Source organism: Corythoichthys intestinalis, chromosome 13 (genome assembly GCF_030265065.1).
Source record: "Corythoichthys intestinalis isolate RoL2023-P3 chromosome 13, ASM3026506v1, whole genome shotgun sequence".
NCBI classification, from domain to species: Eukaryota; Metazoa; Chordata; class Actinopteri; order Syngnathiformes; family Syngnathidae; genus Corythoichthys; species Corythoichthys intestinalis.
The window spans coordinates 54,009,810-54,033,153 of NC_080407.1; the positions used below are offsets into that span (position 1 = coordinate 54,009,810).

Sequence of the window (23,344 nt, forward strand, 5' to 3'; positions counted from 1 at the left end):
CTTTTGCCAAACTGTTTTGAAACCTTGAATGAGTAATAACACAGTAGTGTACGTCCAAAAGTTATTGTCTTATAACTATAAAGCATGTTTCCTGACATGTCAGGTGTTCTGGTGATAAGGTGTACAGCAATATTCCAGGTGGACTTTGTGGATCCATAAATGATTTTATTTGTCTTTTATGACTTATTTGACATTTTATGACTCATTGTGTTTTAAGCCAACCAAAAACACAGTCACTGTCAACAGGGTGAAAAGTACACAATGACGTAATGCGTCTGTGCGATCGTTGGCGTGTGAATGAACTTCATGTCTTTGCGTCAAAACAAACGATCCAGATTTGCTTCACTGTCACCAAACACAAAACAAATCCGCATGTCGCTAAGTATCTTTTGTCCGTCAAACAAGATTGGAGCGCTCGTTATGTTTGTACGGGTTCGGCTCAATGAGGCTTTTCACGCATGCGTCATTCGGCGGAGGGCTGCAGCATATAAACCGCACGAGTTGCGCCGGACAGCTAGAAAGAGAGAGACACAACCTGACTCATCGACCGATCTTTTCTGTGCTTGTCATGTTTCCTCAAGCCAACCAAAGGTGAGTTGACTCGCTCGCAACACGTTTTCTCGACAATTCCAATCTAAGACATCAGTAGTACTACATCCCGATGCGATGAAGTAGGATGAAATGCAGATCGCAACCATAGGCGGAGTTTGACTTTTGGGGCAGGGGGGCACAACATGTTGATGACCCCGAAACGCAGTGTCAGCAATAAAATTAACTTATAAGAATATTTATTATAATAATAAGTTGATAATGAGCGTTTTTCCCCCATCATTCTTGAGGTGAATTCTAAATCAGGCTGCTTAGGACAGCTAAACTTTTCGCCAACATCGTCATCCATTGAATATGGTACGCCCGCAGGTGTCGTGCCAATGTAGTTACCCCAGTCAAAAATTGTATCCTCTGGGTGGAGCCAGAGGTAGATTTGTGTCCTGATTATTCAATCCAAAAAAAAGTTGCTTCAATCAAAATACATATTTTCAACCCAAAAAATGTAGCTTGAATTAAAAAGAAAAATGAATTTGAATGCAAAAATAAATTTGGAACTCAAAAACTATTAAAAAAAAAAAAAAAATGCACGTAAAAGCTATTTTTCTTTAATTAAAAAAAAAAAAAAAATCAAAGTTTTTTTTTTTTTTGATTGACTGAAGTAATGATTTATTTTTGGGCCACATTTTGGCTGGGACATTTTTGCATTTATTATTCAATCAAAATACATATTTTCAACCCAAAAACGTAGCTTCAATTAAATAAACATGTGTTTGAATGCAAAAATAAATTTGAAACCCAAAAACTAAAAAAAACAACAACAAAAAAAACACGTAAAAGCTATTTTTCTTTAATTAAAAAAAATCAAAGTTTTTTTTTTTGATTGACTGAAGTAATTATTTATTTTTGGGCCATATTTTGGCTAGGACATTTTTGCCTTTCATATTCTATCAAAAAATACGTTGCTTCAAAAAAATATAGATTTTGAAAAAGAAAATCACTTTAATCAAAAAAAGAAAAATTTCAATCACAGAAAAAGTTTTTGAATGCGATAAAATATTTGAGATTGAAAAATTTGCATTTGAACACAGAATTTTTCATTGAAAAAGTTTTCTTTGATTGAAGCAATCCTTTTTGTGTTTGGGCCATATCATGATTAGGACACTTGTGTCTAAAACATTCAATCCCCAAAAAAGTTGTTTCAATCACAAAAAATATTTTCGATCGAAGAAAAAAATGTGTCATTGCGTGTATTTGACTTTTCTATACACGTATTTAAAAGTTGAAAAGCAATAAAACTGCACCTGTTTTTCAACTGATAGTGAAGTCTATGATTAAAAATTTATTTTTTTTTCATTTTTTTGGTCTGTTCAATGTATTTATTCAGATTTAAAAGCAATGAAAAGAGATACAACATTTAAGACCTCTATCTCCACCCCCAAACTATGATTAAAACAAACAAAAAAAACGTATGTTTATTTTAATAAATGTTTTTTAAGCACTGGAAATGTAATAATTATGAGATACATTTAAAAGAAAACAATGATTTGTACATGTACTATACATGCATGTATCTGTTCTGTTCTGTAAATGTTCTTAATAAGCACAGGGATAATAAATGCAGTTCTGTTGCCACAGCTACACTTACGAGGACTGCAAGGCCACTGCCGACTGGCTCCTGGCGCAGACCGACGTGCGGCCCACCGTCGGCATCGTTTGCGGTTCGGGCCTGGGCGGGCTGGCGGCCATGCTGAAAGACCAGGTAGCCTTCAACTACAAGGACATTCCAAATTTCCCGCAGAGCACAGGTGAGCGAAGCCGCTTCTCACGTCGTGCAAAAGTATCGGTCTGAAATTTTGTTCCGCCATGCAGTGCACGGTCACGCCGGTAGGCTGGTTTTCGGGACCTTAAAGGGGAGATCGTGCGTGTGCATGCAGGGTCGCTTCCACTTGTATGAGGGCTACCCCATCCAGAAGGTTGGTCAACGCCTAAAAGGTTCCAACATATGCCGACGTCGAACAGCCGGATTCTTAAGCTCTGTTCTTTTTAGATCACACTCCCCATGCGCATTTTCAAGCTGCTCGGCGTCGACACGGTGATGCTGACCAACGCGGCGGGTGGTCTCAATCAGGACTTCAAGGTGGGAGACATCATGATCATGAAAGACCACCTTAATATGCCGGGCTTCGCCGGAAACAACCCTCTCGCCGGACTCAACGACGACAGGTAAGGACAGGGGCGCTGGAAGTCACTCACAGCAGAGTATGGGGGGCCGTTAGGGACATAATTCAGGATTACCTTTCACACACACACACACTACTGAAACCTTTTCTGCGCACGCATATATGTGAAATGCTCACACGTAATTTACACACCTTTCACACACACTAGTCAAACGTTCTCACTCACAATACTGAAACATTTTTTGGCCACGCATACATGTGAGACGCTCCCACGCATACATGTGAAATGCTCACACGTAATTTACACACTTTTGACACACACTAGTCAAACGTTCTCACACACTACTGAAACGTTTTCTGCGCACACATACATGTGAAATCCTCGCACGCAAACAAGTGAAATTTTTTGTGAGATGCTCGCATGTATACATTAGACACTTGCATGCACACGAGACGCTTGCATGTATACATGTGAGACACTCGCACGCATACATGTGAAATCCTCACACGTAATTTACACACCTTTCACACACACTAGTCAAACGTTCTCACACACAATACTGACACATTTTTTAGCCACGAATACATGTGAGACGCTCGCACACATACATGAGAAATGCTTGCACGTAATTTACACACTTTTGACACACACTAGTCAAACGTTCTCACACACTACTGAAACGTTTTCTGCGCATGCATACATGTGAAATCCTCGCACGCAAACAAGTGAATTTTTCTGTGAGATGCTCGCATGTATACATTAGACACTTGCATGCACACGAGACGCTTGCATGTATACATGTGAGACACTCGCACGCATACATGTGAAATCCTCACACGTAATTTACACACCTTTCACACACACTAGTCAAACGTTCTCACACACAATACTGACACATTTTTTAGCCACGAATACATGTGAGACGCTCGCACACATACATGAGAAATGCTTGCACGTAATTTTCACACCTTTGACACACACTAGTCAAACGTTCTCACACACTACTGAAACGTTTTCTGCGCACGCATACATGTGAAATCCTCGCACGCAAACAAGTGAAATTTTTTGTGAGATGCTCGCATGTATACATGAGACACTTGCACGCACACGAGACGCTTGCATGTATACATGTGAGACACTCGTACGCATACATGTGAAATGTTCACACGTAATTTACACACCTTTCACACACACTAGTCAAACGTTCTCACACACACTACTGAAACGTTTTCTGCGCATGCAAACAAGTGAAATCCTTGCACATATACATGTGAGACGCTCGCACGCATACATGTGAAACATTTTTTTGTGCACGCATAGATGTGAGACGCTCGCACGCTTACATGTGAAATTCTCGAACGTATACATGAGAGACGCTCGCACGCATACACGTGAAACATTTTTTGCGCACGCACATATGTGACTGGGCGCACACGCACACATGTGAAATCTGCGCACGCACAAATTCACAAATGAGAGGAAAAAAGTAGCGTCCAATAGTCTGAAAATTACAGCATGTTTCATTTTTTTTTTTATTGCTGACACTGCGTTTTGAGGTCATCAATATGTTTTGCACCCCCTCCCACAAAAGTCAAACTCCGCCAATGTCTGGCGCACCTTTTAACGCTTGCCGTGTACTTGCCAGGTTCGGCGTGCGTTTCCCGTGCATGTCCGACGCGTACGATCGAGAACTTCAGCAACTGGCCATGGACGTGGGGCAGGAGCTGGGCTTCGGGGACTTCCTACGGGAGGGCGTTTACTGCGTGCTGGGAGGGCCGTCCTTCGAGACCATCGCCGAGTGCCGGATGCTGCACAAACTCGGTGCCGACGCCGTAGGTAAGTCACGTCATGAGTGGGACCAAGTCATAAGCAGAGGTGGGTAGAGTAGGCAAAAATTTGACTCAAGTAAGAGTAGAGTTACTTCAAAATAATATTACTCAAGTAGTCATCCAAAAAATGTACTCAAGTATTTGGTGAAAAGAATACTCAAGTAATGAGTACCGCTGTGACTAACTGCTTACGATGTTTTTTTTTGTTTTTAACCAATGGTATTTTTTTCTCCGCTTAAAGTTATCCCTATGAACTGTTATTATTACATAACCGCATTAAGCTAAAGAAATACAAAAAAATTCCATTGACATCTACAGAAATGAAGCATCATTCATCCAAAGAGCATGGGTGCCCTCTAGTGGAGAAAATATATTTCCTACTATGAAATTAAAAGGATATATCTCCAGTTTTCCGTGGTCAATCGGACACAAATAAAAACTGGGTGAGAGATTAAAATCCGCGCTTTCGAGGCAGGTTGACAGCGATGCTCTGTGTCAAATACTTTTAATTTTTTTTAATGGTGCTTTAAAGACACCACGATTGAACAGCCCAGGGTGATTAAAAAAATCGCAAGCTTGAGTTTAATTGATATCATGGAGTCATGTGATTTTTGCAACGTCTCAGTAAGTAAAATCTGACGACTAGTGCAACCCAAAGTAGCAGAGTAGCATTTCAGATGTAAATAAAGATAAAATTCATGTTCTGTGCCAATTTCTTCAGTTACTGCTCCAGTTGTTTCATTAATTGCGAGTTATGGTATTTGCTAACACTTAATTTGACAGTGGCGCCATAAGACTGTAATAAGACCATATGAACCACCATGAAGCTTTGAACCAATTGGTTGCAAAGCTTCATTGCTTCAAGAAGCTTCATTTGGCCATCACTGCTCCCACAGAGAGGACATTCAACCGATGCTGCCAACACTGTTTTTGTCCAACATGCCTACTAGCATGCATTGCAGCGCTACAGATGTAACTAAAAATTCATGGTCAGTACTAATTACTTCTTCAGTTACTATTCGTTTCATAAATTGCGAGTTATGGTATTTGGCAACACTTTATTTGACAGTGGCGCCATAAGACTGTCATAAGACAAAATGAACCACCATGAAGCTTTACAGCCAATTGGTTCAAGAAGCTTCATTTGGCCATCACGGCTCCCTTAGAGGGGACAGTCAAACTATGCTGCCAACACGGTTTTTGTCCAACATGCCTCCTAGCATGCATTGCAGAGCTATAGATAAATAACAATCAAAATTCATGTCCTGTGCTAATTATTTCTTCAGTTACAGTTATTTCATAAATTGCACGTTATGGTATTTGGTAACACTTTATTTGAGAGTGGTGCCATAAGACTGTCCTAAGACCAAATGAACCACCATGAAGCTTTGAATCAATTGACTGCAAAGCTTCATTGCTTCAAAGCGTCTTAGCGGAGACACTCAATCTATGGTGCCAACACTATTTTTGTCCAACATGCCTCTTAGCATGCATTGCAGCATTACAGATGTAAATAGCGATCAAAATTCATGTTCTGTGCTAATTATTTCTTCAGTTACTGTTCCACTTGTTTCATAAATTGCGAGTTACAGTATTTGGTAACACTTTGACAGTGGCGCCATAAGACTGTCATAAGACCAAATGAACCCACCTCTGGTCACGAGCGAGTCTTGAGTCCCGGCCTTCCAATTTCATGCTGCACGCGCTTGAAGTGAGCTGACTTGTCCCTCCGTCTTCAGGCATGAGCACGGTCCACGAGGTGATCGTTGCTCGCCACTGCGGCATGCGCGTCTTCGCCCTGTCGCTGATCACCAACCAGGCGGTAATGGACTACGACAGCGAGGAGAAGGCCAACCACGAGGAGGTCCTCCAGACGGGCAAGCAGCGGGCGGAGCAACTGGAGAAGCTAATTTACACCATGGTGACCAGGATGGAGCACAACAACGACGCCTGATTCACCTTCCCTTCCCTTCCACCTCATTTCATTTGGAAGTTACTGTAACAATTAATCGCCATGTACAAATGTAATTCAAGTTAACTTGGGTTTTCTATTGTTAATAAAAGTTATTTATTACTCTTGACTCGGCTTTTAAGAGGTGTCTCCACAGCATGTTCTCATTCAGAGCTACAAAAGTGTTTGATTTTATTCCCACCATTAAAAAACATACACATGCATATTGTTGAGGTCAAGAGCCCCGCAAAATTGGCACAAGAAACAGCAAAGGCCTGTAGCCATGATTTGTCGATGGCACTTGAGTAGAAAAAGGTTAACATTGGCAAAGTGGCAAAACCTGGGCCCATTTTGCACGGCCGGCTAAAGCAAAGATGATGTTTCTAGCTTAGCCAGTTCTTTTGATTTTGGCTAACAATCGGTAACAAAAGAGCTTCCCTTTAAAAATATATGACATCATTTTTTTGACACCATTTTCAAATTGGCTTGAACAATACTGAAAAACAAAGGATTTGGCGGAACAATAATTAGGATGACCCGTAAATCCACTCTCACTTTAACAGGTAACTTCTAATTTGATTGTGTCGAAAAGCGCTTTCGGTAGGCTGTTAGCGAGAACTGAAGTCTCGCAGAAGGCACGCGGATGGTCAAAACGGGATCATTTTTACATGAATTCATGCCGTTTAGGTTCATCTTCGAGTTAGCGGTGGTTTAATCAGTTGGATTTCAACAAATTCCGTGCAGTTTGTTAGTTATTTATTCGTTTCAGGGCTCCGGAGCGGCTAAGCTAGCGCGAGTCAATGGTCCTGCATTAGCATGCCAATAAAAAACAATGTTAAAGCAACACCAGGTAACTTTTCAACCTTTACAAAATATTTTCATAACATTTTAGATGAAATGTTGACTGACAACTAGTTGAATGACACCCCTTTTACATCTTGAGGGGTCTGTATTACTTTCACCAGCACTACCATGATTTTTGCACTGTAAGGCGCACCAGACAATAAGCCGCCACCCCACGAATTTGACACAAAAACAGCATTTGTTCATAGATAAGCCGCACCGGACTAGAAGCCGCAGCTGTCCTCAATGTATTATGGGATATTTACACCAAAAGATATTAACCAGCGGCATCATGAGACTGCCAGAAGACCAAATGAACCACCATGAAGCCTTGAACCAATTGACTGCAACGATTCATTGTTTTAAAAAGCTTCATTTGGCCATCACTGCTCCCTTTGGGGGAGACAGTCAACCTCTGCTGCCACCTGCTGTCAACACTGTTGTCCTCCAACATGCCTCCTAACATGCATTGCAGCGCTACAGATGTAAACAATCAAAATTCATGTTCTGTGTTACTTATTTCTTCAGTTACTGTTCCAGTTGTTTCATTAATTGATATTTGGCAACACTTTATATGACAGTGGCACCGTAAGACTGTCATAAGACCATCATAATTAACACACAACACTGTCATGAGCATTAATGAACGCTTATAACAGATGTAATTTCGTGTCATCCGGCAAATTATCTCACTTTTGAGGCGCAGGATCAGTTGCCGACGCACTTACACTCACAAGTGATTCACACAGTTACTGGTTTCTAGATCACAGAGCTGATTGTGTACATTCCACCCCTCTTAAACACTTGTCTTATAGACTCCCCCCACCCTCCTCCCCTTCTTTCCCTGGTCAACAGGACCCCACATGGTGTCAACCGGAAATACATTTGGCTGACAATAGCACCAACATATTCATAGTTAAGGTAGGCATTCAAATGTATTCCTTGTTGTTGTTTGTGTTTCTTTTCTTGTGTTCCCCCATAACCCCTTCCTGTTCGCTTCTTTGTCATAATAAACGAGGTATGTTGCATGATCACAATGGGAGAATGTCATACTCTTAATGTGAAAAATTAAAACTGTTCAGAGCAACCAGACACTTCGACTTCCATTCTCTGTGTCAAACAGCTGAATAGGACAGGTTTAAAAAACATTAAAAAAATTTTAAAAAATAACTAAGGTGAAAAAAGTTTGGCCTTTTGGCCAGGTTGTCGGATTGTGCCGGCCCAAGTTGTTGAAATTGCGCTAGCGCGGTTCCGGCGGTTTGAATGGCGTGATTCCGGCAATCTGGCTTAAAACTAGACAAAATTAGTCGAGTTTTCGTCAACAAAAACTAGACGAAGACACATTTTGAGATGACGAAGACTAATAAATGTTATCGTCCAGAAGACTAAGACGAAAATTAAAAGGGCTGGCAAAAACAACACTGGCCAACGATTGCAAGGGTCATCGGTGATTTACATGCGCGCATTTGTTGTTTTTTATTGGCACGCTAAAACGGGATCATTGACTCAGGCTATCTTAGCCACTCTGGAGCCCTGAAACTAATAAATAACTAACAAACTGCGCAAATTTGTTTCAACTAAGGTGAGCGTGCGGAGTTTGGCCTTTTGGCCAGGTTGTCTGATTGTGCCGCAAGCGCGGTTCCGGCAGTTTGAATGACGGGATTCCAGCAGTCTGTCTTAAAGGTCAAATTCCAACACAAACATCGACTAAAACTAGACAAAATTATGTTGTTTTTCATTGCCATGCTAAGACGGGACCACTGACTCGCGCTAGCTTAGCCACTCCAGAGCCCTAAAACTAACAAACTGCACAAATTTGTTGAAATCAACTCCAACGACTAATTAAAACCCGGATAAGTCGAAATTCTGAACTTCTCCTTTAAGAGAAATATCAAGTTGTTAGACGTGTAAAAGTTTAGATAAGGTACTTTTAAGATCAGAGCGCATTTAAGGGTCATTCTGAAGTCAGCCCTAACTTTTGGCGACTAATTGCAGAGGTGATTGTAAGTAACGTGATGAGGTGACGATATGTTTGCGTGGTTTTCACAGTCATTTAAGGTGAAAGCCGAACTAAAAGGAGGTGGACACCTCTGCTCCGTAACAATTGGTTGCGGCGATGAGGTCGCAGCTTGAGAAGGCGCCACTCGCCGCCATCTAGGCGAACATGGTCAGGGAGAGCCACTGTGGAAAAACGCAAAAGGTGACATACCGGCAACGGGAAGCAAGCCAACGGTTCCTGTTACCTGAGAGAAGTTGAGCGAGATGACGCCGTCGGCGTCCGTGTCCATGACCTTGAAGGTTTCTGCAAAAAGAAGGAGCGAGGTCAGCGGAAGGCGGCGGGTAAATGGATGATTCATGGGACGAGACTCACTGAACATGGACTCCAGGCGCACCAGGCACGTCACAAAGTTGTCAAAGTCCACGGCCATGTCTTCCTCGGTGTAGCGCAGGATGATGAGCTGGAACAGGTGATTGGTCAGCTTGAAGCCTGCGGCCAGAGAGCAAAAGTCAGCGCCTACGCAACTCGTTCAATCGTGCCGCTCCGCACCTGCCGACTCCAGCGCCATCCTCATCTCGTAAGAACTCATGCTGCCAGACTTGTCCAGGTCGTAGTTTCTAAAAATGGTCTGTTTAGGAACAGAAAAGTAAAGTCATTATAGCAAAATTCTTTTTTTTTTTTTTTTTTTGAATGGCGTTTCTTCGGCACGCCGTATAGCCCGTTTGACCGATCGGCACCGTTCGAATATCGAAACGACTGAAATTTTCGTGCGACGCAGGGACTTGTTTCGAACGACCCCGAAAAATTTTCCGTTCGCCCGTAAACGCCGAATTTCGGGAAAAAAAAAAACATTTACAAAACCTATCTAGTCCTACATAATTTAGACATAAAAAATTCTGGGACGGTGAGGGCATAAAAGTTGTAGTTGTATACAGAATTTTGGAGGAAAAAAAAGCTACGATTCCCAAGAAATTCACCAAAAACTGTCCCGTTCATTTATAATGGGATCCCCTTGACAGCTTTTTCGAGCGACAGCAAGAACCAAAAGTGGTATTTGCTATATGCTTTTTTTTTTTTGCCATGTGGCATTTTTTTGCCATATGGCAAAATGGATTTTGCCATGTGGCATTTTTTTAGTCATGTGGAAAAATGGAGTTTGCCATTTGGCATTTTTTTAGCCATGTGGCATTTTTTTGCCATGTGGCCATTTTTTTGCCATATGGCAAAATGGATTTTGCCATGTGGCATTTTTTTAGCCATGTGGCAAAATGGATTTTGCAATGTGGCATTTTTTTAGCCATGTGGCAAAATTGATTTTGCCATGTGGCATTTTTTTCCCATGTGGCAAAATGGATTTTGCCATGTAGCAAAATTAATGTGGTAAAATTGATTTTGCCACGTGGCTTTTTTTTTTTTTGCCATGTGGCAAAATTGATTTTGCCATGTGGCTTTTTTTTTTGCCATGTGGCAAAATGGGTTTTGCCATGTGGCATTTTTTTGCCATGTGGCAAATGGATTTTGCCATGTGGCATGTTTTGGCATGTGGAAAATTGGATTTTGCCACGTGGCATTTTTTTGGCATGTGGCAAATTGGATTATGCCATGTGGCATTTTTTTGGGCACGTGGCAAAAAAAATTTTGACATGTCATCCAAATTTCCCATTCATTCCCAATAGCATTTACATTGCATTGACGCCTATATACACTGATGCCATTGACGGCCATGTATGTCCGTTTTATTGATGCCACTGTACTTGGATTCCATTGACGGCTTTGTACGTCCAAATTTCCCATTCATTTCCAATGCCATTTACATTGCATTGACCTGATATCACCAGGACATGTCCCAGAAATGTTACCACGTCAACACGAAGTGTCCTAAAAACAATAGGACATGTTCCCAAATCACCAGGAGGTTACCTGATATCAATAGGACACCTGATATGAACAGGACATGTCCCCAAAATGTCCCCAAATCAACCTGAGCGGGGCTAAAATCTGTATCTCCCCTCAGCAAAGCCCCATAGTAATTTCTCCAGAAATTGTGGTTTCTAGTTCCAAAGTAACAAACATGTATGAGGAAGAGAGTACATAAGCTCACCAGGTAGCGTTTAATCTTCTCCCACAGCACGTGGAACTCCACTAGGCCCAGCTTCCCGCTGCCGTCCGTCTGGGTGTATGTTGAGGAAACACCAAGCGGGAGACGACAACGCCTCTTTACAAAGATGCCGGCAAGGATACATCCATGAGGTTAATCATGCTACGACACGCCTCCTTGGTGAAGCCGTCCGTCTTCAGGTCTTTGTCTGTCGAGGCAGGAACCATGTTTACGAGTACATGCACTTCCAAGTAAAAAGTCAGTGGAAGTCTACTTACGCTTGCTGATGATGCGGTTCAGGATGGTCTGCAGCTCGTTGATGCTGATTTCCATGTCCTTCAGGAAGCACAAGGGTCACGTATCTCGGCGGGAAGCAGAAACGAGAAGAAGCGTGCACTTACCGCACCAGCCAACTGGCGGAAGAGACTCTTGAAGCCCGCCTCGATCTGACTCTCGTCCAAATAGTTCTAGCGCGACAAGAAACAATTCTTTGCATTTTCCAGAGCTGCTCTCAAAATCCGACACAAATAGACCGGTCACCTCGCTGGGAAGATCGGCCACCACGTCGTCATCCAGCTCCCTGCCGAACACAGATGTCGCGTTAGCCGGTGCATGCGTACGCGGGAGGACAAAGCATCACTCACTCTGAGTCGGCGGGCTTCTCGGAGAAAACGCGCAGAACGAAATCCGCCTCCTTGTGGGGCTCGAAGGTGGACGGCACGATGACGTACTCGCCGGCCGGAAGACGTAAACGGGAGCTGACTTCCCTTAAGTTGATGAAGAGTTCCGAGCGAGCGCTGGAAGCGTGCGTGAGGAAGAAGTTCTGCTTCAAGTGGACTCCCGTCTGCCCTTTAGCCTGAGAGACAAGAAGGTAAATGTCGCCGATGCGTAGACTTCACGATCAGTTGACGGGACTGATCCGTAGGGGGCCTATTTTCAAAAACTTAAAAATTCAAATATTTTCAAAACCAAAGCCGCTAGCAACCTAAAACCAAAATAGGTTTCCATGAGCAGCGACATAAAAAACTTCAAAGTCGTTCCCTAATAAAATCCCAATTAATTATTTTTTAGTTTATAAGTTTAACAAAACTTAAAATGGCTATAAATGTCTCAAATTTTACACTAGATGCACAAAAATCACAAAATGCAGCTATAATCACCCATATTTTCAGGATCAATAGGAATATTTAACATAATATATAAGTTTTTGGCCGTTTGCGACTATTGTGCCGAGGCAGTAAGTTGGATCCTCCTCAAATTGGTGGGACTGTTCATGAGACCAAATGAAAATGGCCAATTTGAAGGCCTGAACATGCTCGAAAACTTGCACATACATGCGGCTTTGCGTAAATTCCGATAATTTAGCAACGTTGCAAAAAAAATGTCATAAATGGCTCAGTGGCACCCCCATGAATGTTTAAAAAAGGCCTCTCTTTTGATGTTTTTCCAACGTAGAGCGATGAAATTTGAGGAGTCCGTACGTTGTGCAAAACTGCTTCAAAAAGTCTCTTGCACCCATATTCCAAACCCAAAAGGAAATCGGGTATTTTGGATTGAATGTTGAAAAACATGCCATTTTAGTTGAAAACCAGCGTGCAAGTTTGCGACCATTGCGCCAAGGAAGTAAGTTGGATCCTCCTCAAAAATGGGTGGGACTGTTCATGAGACCAAATGAAAATGGCCAATTTGAAGGTCTGAACATGCTCGAAAACTTGCACGTACATGCGGTTTCGCGTAAATTTTGATAATTTAGCAACGTTGCTAAAAAATGTAATAAATGGCTCAGTGGCGCCCCCATGAATGTTTAAAAAAGGCCTCTCTTTTGATGTTTTGTCAACGTAGAGCGATGATATTTGAGGAGTCAATACGTTGTGCAAAACTGCTTCAAAAAGTCTCTTGCACCCATATTCCAAACCCAACAGGAAATCGGGTATTTTGGATTGAATGTTGAAAAACATGCCATTTTAGTTGAAAACCAGCGTGCAAGTTTGCGACCATTGCGCCGAGGAAGTAAGTTGAATCCTCCTTAAAATTGGTGGGACTGTTCATGAGACATATGAGATGTTAGGTTATCAAAATGGTTAGTTTTCATTCACGGGCCTGACCTGGGCGGGGTGCTAAAGTCGGCCATTTTTTGGGCAAAACACCAAATTCAGAAAATGACTAATAACTCCCCCCAACGTTCAATCTTTTTCATATTCGGCATGTACTTGATGTATCCCAGCCTGAACTCGACTGCATTGAAATATTAACCATTAGGCCAGGTGCCCCCTACTGGGAACAGGAAATGGCTTTTTTTACGAGACCGGCTCCTGCTGGAAGGGATACAAATCTATTGACCTCAAACCTGTTTTTGAGTTTATCACAGTGAAAGCCACCCAAACGCTCTGCCTGGTGTGGTGCAATGTCTGTCAGAGTTGTCTCGTCAACTGATGGTGAAGTCTACGGCCGATGCACTTCACCGGAAAGCGGGGAAGTCCGTACCTCGCTGGGAACCTCGTAGACGGCGAAGCCAATGGTCTCCATGTCTTTGCCTTCCCGCCTCTTCTTCCTGCGGTCCTTTTGCATGAGTGCCACCAAGAAGCTGCAGTCCGATGCGCCGGGCGAGTCGGGATGCTGCAGCAGCAACTTGAATTGAGGGTTCAGCCAAAAGGTCGCTGTGGGAGAGAGGACGACGCTCAGCCGCGCATTCAAAGCGAATCCCGAGCCAGCAGTTTCCTACCCGGATAGTTTCGGCATCCTCCGGCCGTGCTGCCCCGTCTCCATTCGCCCGGGTAAAGCGACGAGCTCCAGGTCTTCATTTGGCTGTGCTGGAGCGCGTCTGCGGTCAGGTTGCAGATTTCCAGACGGCTGAACTCGCGCAGGAAGTCGCTGAAGGACATCCTGTGAAGGGGTGGCGCCGTGAGAACTCGCGACACTTCGCGGAAGCTGAACTGAAGCGGACTCACCAGAATTCACCGTCCTCGCTACGGTTTTGCAGCCGGGAGCGGACCCCGCGGTCCACGTTGTCCCATTCGCGAGAACTGCAAGGAAAACGATTAAGGTCTGTTTACATATTACGTGTTTCCTCCATGCTGCTGCTTGCTGCTATCTTCATCAGTCTAGTCTGTCTGCTTTTTTTGTATTTCCTCTATGGATCAACCGCGCTGGTCTCTCATACGAAAATGGATCTGATTAGTTGGTCTCTCAGCGCATTTGACAAGATTTTTCCAACAAGACACGGTGCACCAGGAGAGCCGTCTGGCCCGGACTGGACCTTCACCACTGGTTATGTGAGAGATTCATGGGATCGCTGGAAGCTAGTGTCTTACCGTTCTGTCCGTGGAAGATATCAAGGATATTTGGCTGTCGGAGGTGCCCCTTTCTAACGGAAAGTTTCAAAGACGGCAGTTTTCAAGGAAATCAACAAATTGACCACGGATCAAATGTCTGTTTCAAGGCATTGGAAGATCGCGTCGAGAACTGGCGCTGTGGACTCACGGTTTGGTCTGAGAAGGGATAGAGAAAAGTGGATGCTACCTTGTGCCAGGTGACGGAACTGTCGAGGCAGACCGCAATTATTGGCAATGACTTAAGGGACCTGCGCACTTTTCTCTCATACGAAAATAGATCTGATTAGTTGGTCTCTCAGCGCAATTGACAAGATTTATTCAACAAGATACGGTGCACCAGGAGAGCCAGCTTGCCCGATGGGATTTTCGCCGCTGGTTATGTGACAGATTCATGGGATCGCTGGAAGCCAGCGTGTCTTACTGTCCTGTCCATGAAGGATATCAAGGATATTTGGCTGTAGGAGGTGCCCCTCTCTACCGGAAAGTTTCCGAGATGGCAGCTTTCAAGGAAATCAACAAATTGACCGCGGATCAAATGGTGCGATTCAAGGCATTAGAAGATTGCATCAAGGCTTGGATCAAGAACTGGCTCTGTGGACTCACGGTTCGGTCCGAGGAGGGATGGAGAAAAGTGGATGCTACCTTGCGCCAGGTGACGGAACTGTCGAGGCAGACCGGGACAACTGGCAATGACTTAAGGGACCTGCGATCTCCCCTACGCCATGAGGAGCACGAATTTGACTGAAGACAAACCGTATTTAGACATAATAAATTCCTTATTCGGCTTAATTTGATTATAATTTTCCTTTCCTATGCCGAACACCCTTACTTCTCCCCTACCTTCTCCTGGAGACAGCCGCGCAGATGGCCCTATCTTTTGCTCTTGATCCCTTCCCAAGCCCGGTCGCAGAGCCCTACGACTCTTATTTTGTCTACAGACACGTACAAATACTGATAAACTTGCGCATACAAACACTCACACACAACCCCACACTCCTTCAGTCCGCCACCGCATTTTTCTTACTATCAATGATTAGAACTGTGTCAATGACAAATAAACCTCTGAATCTGAATCTGAACCACCTCACTCTGACATTATACGTCGTCAGAGGGTCCTTACTTGTCGCTCCAAGCGCCGGTCCACTCCACCTCCCCCCACGGGTTCCGGATACGGACCAGCTTGGTTAGGTTTCCGCGGTAGACCACCTAAAGGACAGGTGGCAACGCGGTCACGGGACATCCGAAACTCTGCGACGCTCTCTCACCTCGTCCAAGCCTGTCACGGAGTAAGCGTGTCCCTTGACCAGCTTCTTGAAGGTGACCGCCTCCATATCTCTAGTGCTGGTGATCTGACGGTAAAAATACAGAGCGTTTTGCGGGTCGTCAGTCTACATCCGTTCGCGATCGCACGCCCTCACATCGATGGAGCAGCCCAGCAGCGAGCCTCTCTCGATGGCGCGGCCCATGATGCTGAAGAGGTCAGAGGGCGCCTTGTTCAGCTCGAACATTTCCGTCACGCCGCCGGTGAAATCCTCGAAGCCTTCGGAGGTGCTGCCTCCCGACAGCGCCTCGTAGCAACCGTTCAACCTGAGACAAGCAGACGGAGCCGGCGCGTGACTTTGACTCAAACCGAGCCGGGCGATCGTTGGTCATACTTGGCGTAGGCCTTCTCTATCAGCGCACTCCAGAATTCTCCACCTTCTGCAGAGTGGACAAAGAGCAGCTTGCCGTCCTTGACCGGCAGACGGTCATCGATCACCACCTCCACCCACTCGCCGAACTGCCAGAACTAGAGACAGTATACTTTCCCATTAGGCTTGTTGTCTGTGGGAAAGCCCTCCAAATGCATTATCAGTACAGGTAATCACCATGGCTACGTTTATACTACGGGTCTTAATGCACGAATCCGATTCTTTCGTTTTTTTCTGACTCGAGTGAGGCATTAACTTGACGGCCTGAACGTGACAAGTCGCATAGAACTGGACCATTTCAAATCCGATCTGGGTCACTTTCCTATGTGGTTTAAATCCGATCTGGGCCACATTTTTCCAGACTGTCGCGGCGGTCTGTACTGTCCAGTCTCTCAAATCGGAATTCAAGCAGCAATTACGTCATCAAAAAGCGAGAGAGACGCTATGGTAGCGGTGCAGCCATGCGTTATTAGTGCCTAGCTTGCCTTGAACACGGCTTTTTAGGTAGGGTCGGACTTGACAACAGTCATAAAAAATTTTTAAAAATGAGTTGAGGATAAGCCTGAGAATGATCGGTTTTCTGTCTAGTCCATATCAGCAATATTTCAACATTGCTTACACGGCCCATAGTAGGGGCAAACTCCCCGTATGTGTGTGTGACATGCATGGACAGTGCGCGCATGCTATCGATCCATATACTTTGAATATATGCCTAAACGGGGATTATTTATGTGTGTTATTTGTGTCCGTTTTTTAAAAAGCAAAATATGATATCCCTGGAATGACGGATGACAGCCAGCATGTGTGGTCATTTGTTTTGATACTTCTGCGCATGCAGGTTGTCTTGCTCAGCGTGTGTCGGACTGTGAATTAGTGCGCATGCAAAATACTTGAATGGTCTCAATGGACAAAGGCAGTCTGAACAGGCACGCCAAAAAAACAGATATGATAAAAAATCGGATTTGTACATTAAGACCTGTAGTATGAACCTAGCTCATGTTCCGACATAATTGACTGACATGATTTTGACTTTTTTAGTCTCGTAAATAACCCTCTATGGGTTCTTCACAGAAAAAAGCCAGGAAATAAATAACACTAGTGAAAAAAAAAAAAAAATTGCTCTCTGGTACTGTTCAGGGGGACGGACCAAATGTGGTGGCGGGTCGTATCCGGCCCGCGGGCCGTAGTTTGGAGACCCCTGTTATAGATATTCTTTTAAGTTAATTTTATTGCTGACACTGCGTTTTGAGGTCATCAACATGCTGTGCCCCCCCTGCCCCAAAAGTCAAACTCCGCCTATGGTAGACGGGCATATTCATGTGTCAAGAGACACAGGCCAGATCGCGTTTGTTAACAAATGATTTATTATTTCTCAGTGGGCCGGTAGCAAATGTACTACGGACTGGTACCGATCCTCGGCCTGATGGTTCGGGATCCCTGTGCTAGATCAGTGATTCTCAAAGTGTGCTACGTGGGCTCCCTCTGGTGGTATGACAAAGAATCAATTGCTGAAACGGTTTCAGAATGAAATAAAAATCAGGGTCGCCATGCTTCAGTGCAAAAAAATCACCTGAAAGTGGAAGATTCCTGCGTAGCCCTGCTCAAAACCCTGTCCGTGCGGGACCACCCGGTGCAGGAGGTTGTTGTTTAAGGTCAGCGAAGCGATGGCTGCCAGCAGCCAGCAGTCCCCTGCACACGACCACAGAAAATCATGTGTTTATGAAAAAGCTAAAAGTTAGGGCTATACAATAGTATTATGTAATCACGAATACACCAGACCAGCGCAAGTAGGCCACGATTATGACTACTTTGGCATGATTCCAAGACAACTGACTAGTGAGACGGCTTAGTGTTGACTCTAGTCTGCAAATTTGCGCCCCCTAGCGGTGAGGTACCCAAACGGGTAAGCACAGCTGGGGCTTTCAGTGGCGGAGTGAATTCTAAATGTGACGTGCAAACATTGGCCTGGCACTCACCCAGAGCTCCCTGGCAGATGTCAGTTCGGGTCGCTCCGTCCACGATGAAGGCGGGACGCTTGCACAGTTCCTGTGGACACACGCAGCTTTAAAGTAGCTGTGATAAAAGGCCCCTCAAGCCAAATTAATCAATGATCAATACGGGTTTGCTAAGACAAAAATAGTGTCTGCTTGAAGTAAATCAGAGGACGCACTTAAGCATCACGCTTGCACTCTAGTCCCTACTGCTTTGATATTTATAAATAAGATTGTATATTTTATAGGATCTATTTCTGACGCCGATGCATGCACGCTCCCTTGAAATGCAGAGAGCGGATCTATTTGTGTCACACGGCGACCCACCATCCGGAATGCATGGGAGCACGCATGTCACGCTAACGCACCGTGCAGAAAGCACGCCATCGTCCTATATAGCACATAGAATAGGTGGGATGTATATTGAATCACATTCAGTTTAGAAGAGGTGCATAATCGACAACTATTTTGAGAACCTGACTATAAGCCGCCACCCACCAAATTTGACCCGAAAATTGCATTTGTTTACAGATAAGCCGCAACAGACTATAAACTGCAGCTGTCCACACTGTATTATGGGATATTTACACCAAGATATGAACCGGTAACACTTTATGTGACAGTGGCATCATAAGACTGTCATAACACAAAATGAACCACCATGCAGCTTTGAACCAATTGACTGCCAAGCTTCAAAAAGCTTCATTTGGCCATCACTGCTCCCTTGTGGGAGACGGTAAACCTCTGCTGGCACCTGCTGTCAATACTGTTATCCTCTAACGTGCTTCCTAGCATGCATTGCAGCGCTACAGATATAAATAACAATCAAAATTCATTTTCTGTGCTAATCATTTCTTCAGTTACTGTTCCAGTTGTTTCATAAATTGCTAGTTTTAGGATTTGGTAACACTTTATTTGACAGTGGCGCCATAAGACTGTCATACGACCAAATGAACCACCATGAAGCTTTGAACCAATTGGCTGCAAAGCTTCACTGCTTCAAGAAGCTTCATTTAGCCATCGCTGCTCCCTTAGAGGGGACAGTAAACCTATGCTGCCAACGGTTTTTGTCAAACATGCCTCCTAGCATGCATTGCAGTGGTACAGATATAAATAACAATCAAAATTCATTTTCTGTGCTAATTATTTCTTCAGTTACTGTTCCAGTTGTTTCATCAATTGCGAGTTATGGTATTTGGTAACACTTATTTGACAGTGGCGCCATAACATTGTCATAAGACCAAATGAACCACCATGATCACCATCATTGCTTCAAGAAGCTTCATTTGGGAGAGAAAGTAAACCTCTGCTCAAAGCTTCATGGTGGTTCATTTGGTTTTATGACAGTTGTATAATTGGCTCATTGCTTCAAGAAGCTTCCCTTGGAGAAGACCTTCAAACTCTGCTGCCATCTGCTGTCAACACTGTTTTCGTCCAACATGCCTCCTAGCATGCATTGCGGCACTACATATGTAAAAACTATCAAAATTCATGTTCTGTGCGAATTATTTCTACAGTTTCTGTTCTAGTTGTTTCATTAATAGCTAGTTATGGTGTTTGGTAACATTTTATTTGATAGCTGCGTCATAAGACTGCCATAAGATCATCATAATTATGACATGAAATTATCATGGGCATTAATGAATGCTTATGACCAATTAAGCGTCATCCGGCAAACTAGCTCACAAACTCCATTTATGTCCAGTTCCGATCTTTTACATCCATTCAAATTGCCGAATGACACAAAATGACATCTGCCATAAGCATTCAGTAATGCTCATGGTAATGTAATATCATAATTATGACGGTTTTATGACAGTCTTATGGCACCACTGTCAAATAAAGTGTTATCAAGTACCATAACTAACAATTAATGAAACAACTAGAACAGTAACTGAAGAAATAATTAGCACAGAACATGAAATTAAATTATTTACATCTGTATCGCGGCAATGCATGCTCGGAGGCATGTTGGACAACAACAGTGCTGACAGCAGATGCCAGCAGAGTTTGATGGTCTCCTCCAAGGGAAGCTTCTTGAAGCAATGATCCAATCATACAACTGTCATAATACCAAATGAACCACCATGAAGCTTTGAACCAATTCACTGCAAAGCTTCATGGTGGTTCATTTGGTATTATGACAGTTGTATGATACCGCTGTCAAATAAAGAGTTACAGGTGAATGAACAAATGCCATTTTAATGTCAAATTTGGTGTGTGACAGCTTATAATCTACAAATTACAGTAAGTTTTCCATCCAATTTTTAGCCAATACTCTCGTTTCAGAAGCGGGTCAAACTGTCTCACCGTGGGCCTCATCCAGCGCACGCCGTAGGTCTTGGACGACCTGGGTCCGAGCTCGTTGAAGCCCAGAGAGGAGGCAGCGCAGGGGAAGTAGGGGTCCTCAAAGAGCTTCCCGCTCTGGAGGCTTCGCGCACGCAATGACTCATAGTCCTGACCCAGGAACTTGACGGCGTTGTCGTTCTGGCCCAGACCTTCCTGCCTGTCTCGTTGACTACGCAGCTGCGCCGCCACGCCGGTGGCACATATGGGTTCCACCATGGCGGGTGGGGTCCGGTAAATGGTGTGAACGAATCACGATCCGCCTGTCAGGATCTTCGGAATGTGGCGCCGCACCTGCAAGTAAACAAACCAGATGAGTCTTTGCCATCAGTCAGGTTCCTAAACTGGAGCAAAGCATACAATTGCTTATCAAGCTGCCACACATGCCAGCATGAAAGCAACGCCTGCCGCCCTCCATGACTATGCAAACAATCTAACTTCCCGCACACCCTCAATTGATTGTAACATTCCCTATCATATTACAGTGTGTCACTAAACCGGACGCGAAAAGGTCAAAGGTCAACGTTGACTACTGTGGGTGGGCGTGGCCCCGTATCCGGCCGTCAACTGTTCAGGGGGGACGCGCAATAACAGCTGGCTGCAGCCGTACCTGGTCACGTGACAACGTTCCCCACCCACCCACCCAGCAGAGCAAACACTTCATATTCTTGCCGTTAAAAGAGGAAAAAGTTCGTGAAAGCTTGCGGAAGTGCGGCAACTGTTTTCGAGTGAGAGTGCGGAATCCGAGCGCGTGTTACTTGCGCGTGCACGTTTCGTCGCGTTCCTTTGCGGGGCGAAAGGCATCGATAAACGAGAAAGGGCTTCTTACCTTCCTTTTTCCTCTTTTTTTGGTGTTTTCCACCCCCTGACTTGTCTTCTTTTGCTTTCTTCCCCGGTCCCCTTCTGGTTTTTGCCTCCCTTGGCCGTGCTTGTCCGTGGCGTTGAGGTGCGCATGCGCGACAGGGAGGGAGGGGATGGTTGTTTTTTTCCCTGACTTCGCTATCGCACAACTCAAAATATTTTACGGTGATATTCTCACACAATCGGCTATAAAAAAAAAATAACAGGAGAGTATATAAGAGGGGGAAAAGGTCAACAAAACTGAAAAACTACTATTAATAAATAAAATAAAACCTGTGAGGAAAATAACCTGCATTGAACGTAAGCATGAAACATGTCGAAAGACGTCCCGGCACACCCAAATTTTGGTCTAATGTCGAGAGACAGCGAGAACCTAAAGTGGTTTTTGCCATGTGGCAAAATTGTTTTGCATTGTGTCATTTTTTTGCCATGTGGCAAAAATGTTTTGCCATGTGGCATTTTTTTTTGCCATATGGCAAAATGTTTTTGCCATGTGACATTTTTTTTGCCATGTGGCAAAAATTTTGTTGTTGTTGTTGTGAAAAACAAGTTCATAAATTAAACATTTTGAAACAATAGCTTATTTAAGGCGCAACTGAACCAGAAAAATTAACTGGTGACGGAGGAGGCGTTAACTCATTCACTCCCAGCCATTTTCACCGGAGCAAGGCCCTTCGCTCCCGGCCGTTTTACTGGATTTTGACTGATTTTGCAAGGCCCACACAAAATTCTGTTCTATGCTATATTGCTATATAAACATGGAACATGGGAGAAAAATTAGACTCTCTTCTTTCAGCAGAAAAAGGTTAGTTTTAAACGTAAAAGTTCATATCTTTTTCCATTCTTTAGAAATCAGCATTAGACAATAGTTTCTGATGAGAAACCAGAGAATACATTTCAAACATAACTTTGACTTTAATACAGCTATTTTTCGCTTTTGTGACACCCCAAACATCTGAATAATGTTTTCGTTCTACAAAATAACACAAACAACAAGAAAAAATAGAGCTTTTGATAGCAAAGTAACATTTATTTACACATAACTAAACTATTGAACTGTTGAACAATTTGCGCACATAATAACGGGGAAGGCTCTCGGCTGCTCCCGGTTGAATGAGGTGGCTCCCAGTAATCTGATGAGTTTGGATCAAGATCGGTCTCCCTTTTTTCATCATCTTCATCGTTGCTTTCAACCTCGGGCTCAGGAGTAACGCAACGTGAACTCCGCAGAACGCGTGTGGAACCTGATGCTGTTGTAGCGTCACCGTCTGTCTCATCAAGATATTTTTTTTGAATCCTTCTTTGACGATGGTTTTGTTTTCTTTTCAAAACACTCCTCCAGTGTCGTTTGCCTTTTTTTCCGATCGTTCTCCACATTTTTCTCAAAATCTCACGCGTCACCACAAGATCCTTCCAACTTCAGTTTCCTGACTGTTTTTCTTCACTTCCTTTCTTGGCCCGAGATGACTCCAGTGGCCAGTTTTATTGCTTTACAATTAGTTTTGAGTATTGTGCATTGCAGTTTAGGTGCAACAGAACCTAGAGATCCCTCTTGTCATAAAAAATTAACCTCTGCTGCCACCCACTGTCAACGATCATTCAACATGCCTCCTATCATGCATTGCATCGCTAAGGATGTAAATAACAATCAAATTTCATGTTCTGTGCTAATT

At 43.8% G+C, this 23,344-nt stretch overlaps 2 protein-coding genes across 2 annotated transcripts; one reads left to right on the forward strand and one right to left on the reverse strand.

Annotated features, from left to right (window-relative positions):
* Window positions 1-366: 366 nt before the first annotated feature.
* On the forward strand, window positions 367-6,640 carry pnp5a (purine nucleoside phosphorylase 5a). The gene is made up of 6 exons (XM_057855369.1): window positions 367-591; window positions 2,185-2,354; window positions 2,419-2,522; window positions 2,597-2,772; window positions 4,376-4,566; window positions 6,299-6,640. Exons 1-6 carry the CDS (start codon window positions 443-445, stop codon window positions 6,511-6,513), a joined length of 1,005 nt encoding a protein of 334 aa, XP_057711352.1. The 5' UTR covers window positions 367-442; the 3' UTR covers window positions 6,514-6,640.
* Window positions 6,641-6,677: 37 nt separating this feature from the next.
* Window positions 6,678-21,776, reverse strand: capn1 (calpain 1). The gene is made up of 21 exons (XM_057855368.1): window positions 21,640-21,776; window positions 20,775-21,104; window positions 18,450-18,519; window positions 18,044-18,162; window positions 16,438-16,571; window positions 16,201-16,369; window positions 16,048-16,131; window positions 15,903-15,988; window positions 14,399-14,473; window positions 14,173-14,333; window positions 13,935-14,107; window positions 12,095-12,306; window positions 11,991-12,030; window positions 11,852-11,917; window positions 11,729-11,786; window positions 11,594-11,658; window positions 11,454-11,522; window positions 9,902-9,980; window positions 9,725-9,841; window positions 9,597-9,655; window positions 6,678-9,534 (listed from the first exon to the last, which is right to left on the reverse strand). The coding sequence occupies exons 2-21, from the start codon at window positions 21,027-21,029 to the stop codon at window positions 9,508-9,510; spliced, it is 2,118 nt and encodes a 705-aa protein (XP_057711351.1). The 5' UTR covers window positions 21,030-21,104; window positions 21,640-21,776; the 3' UTR covers window positions 6,678-9,507.
* Window positions 21,777-23,344: the final 1,568 nt, after the last annotated feature.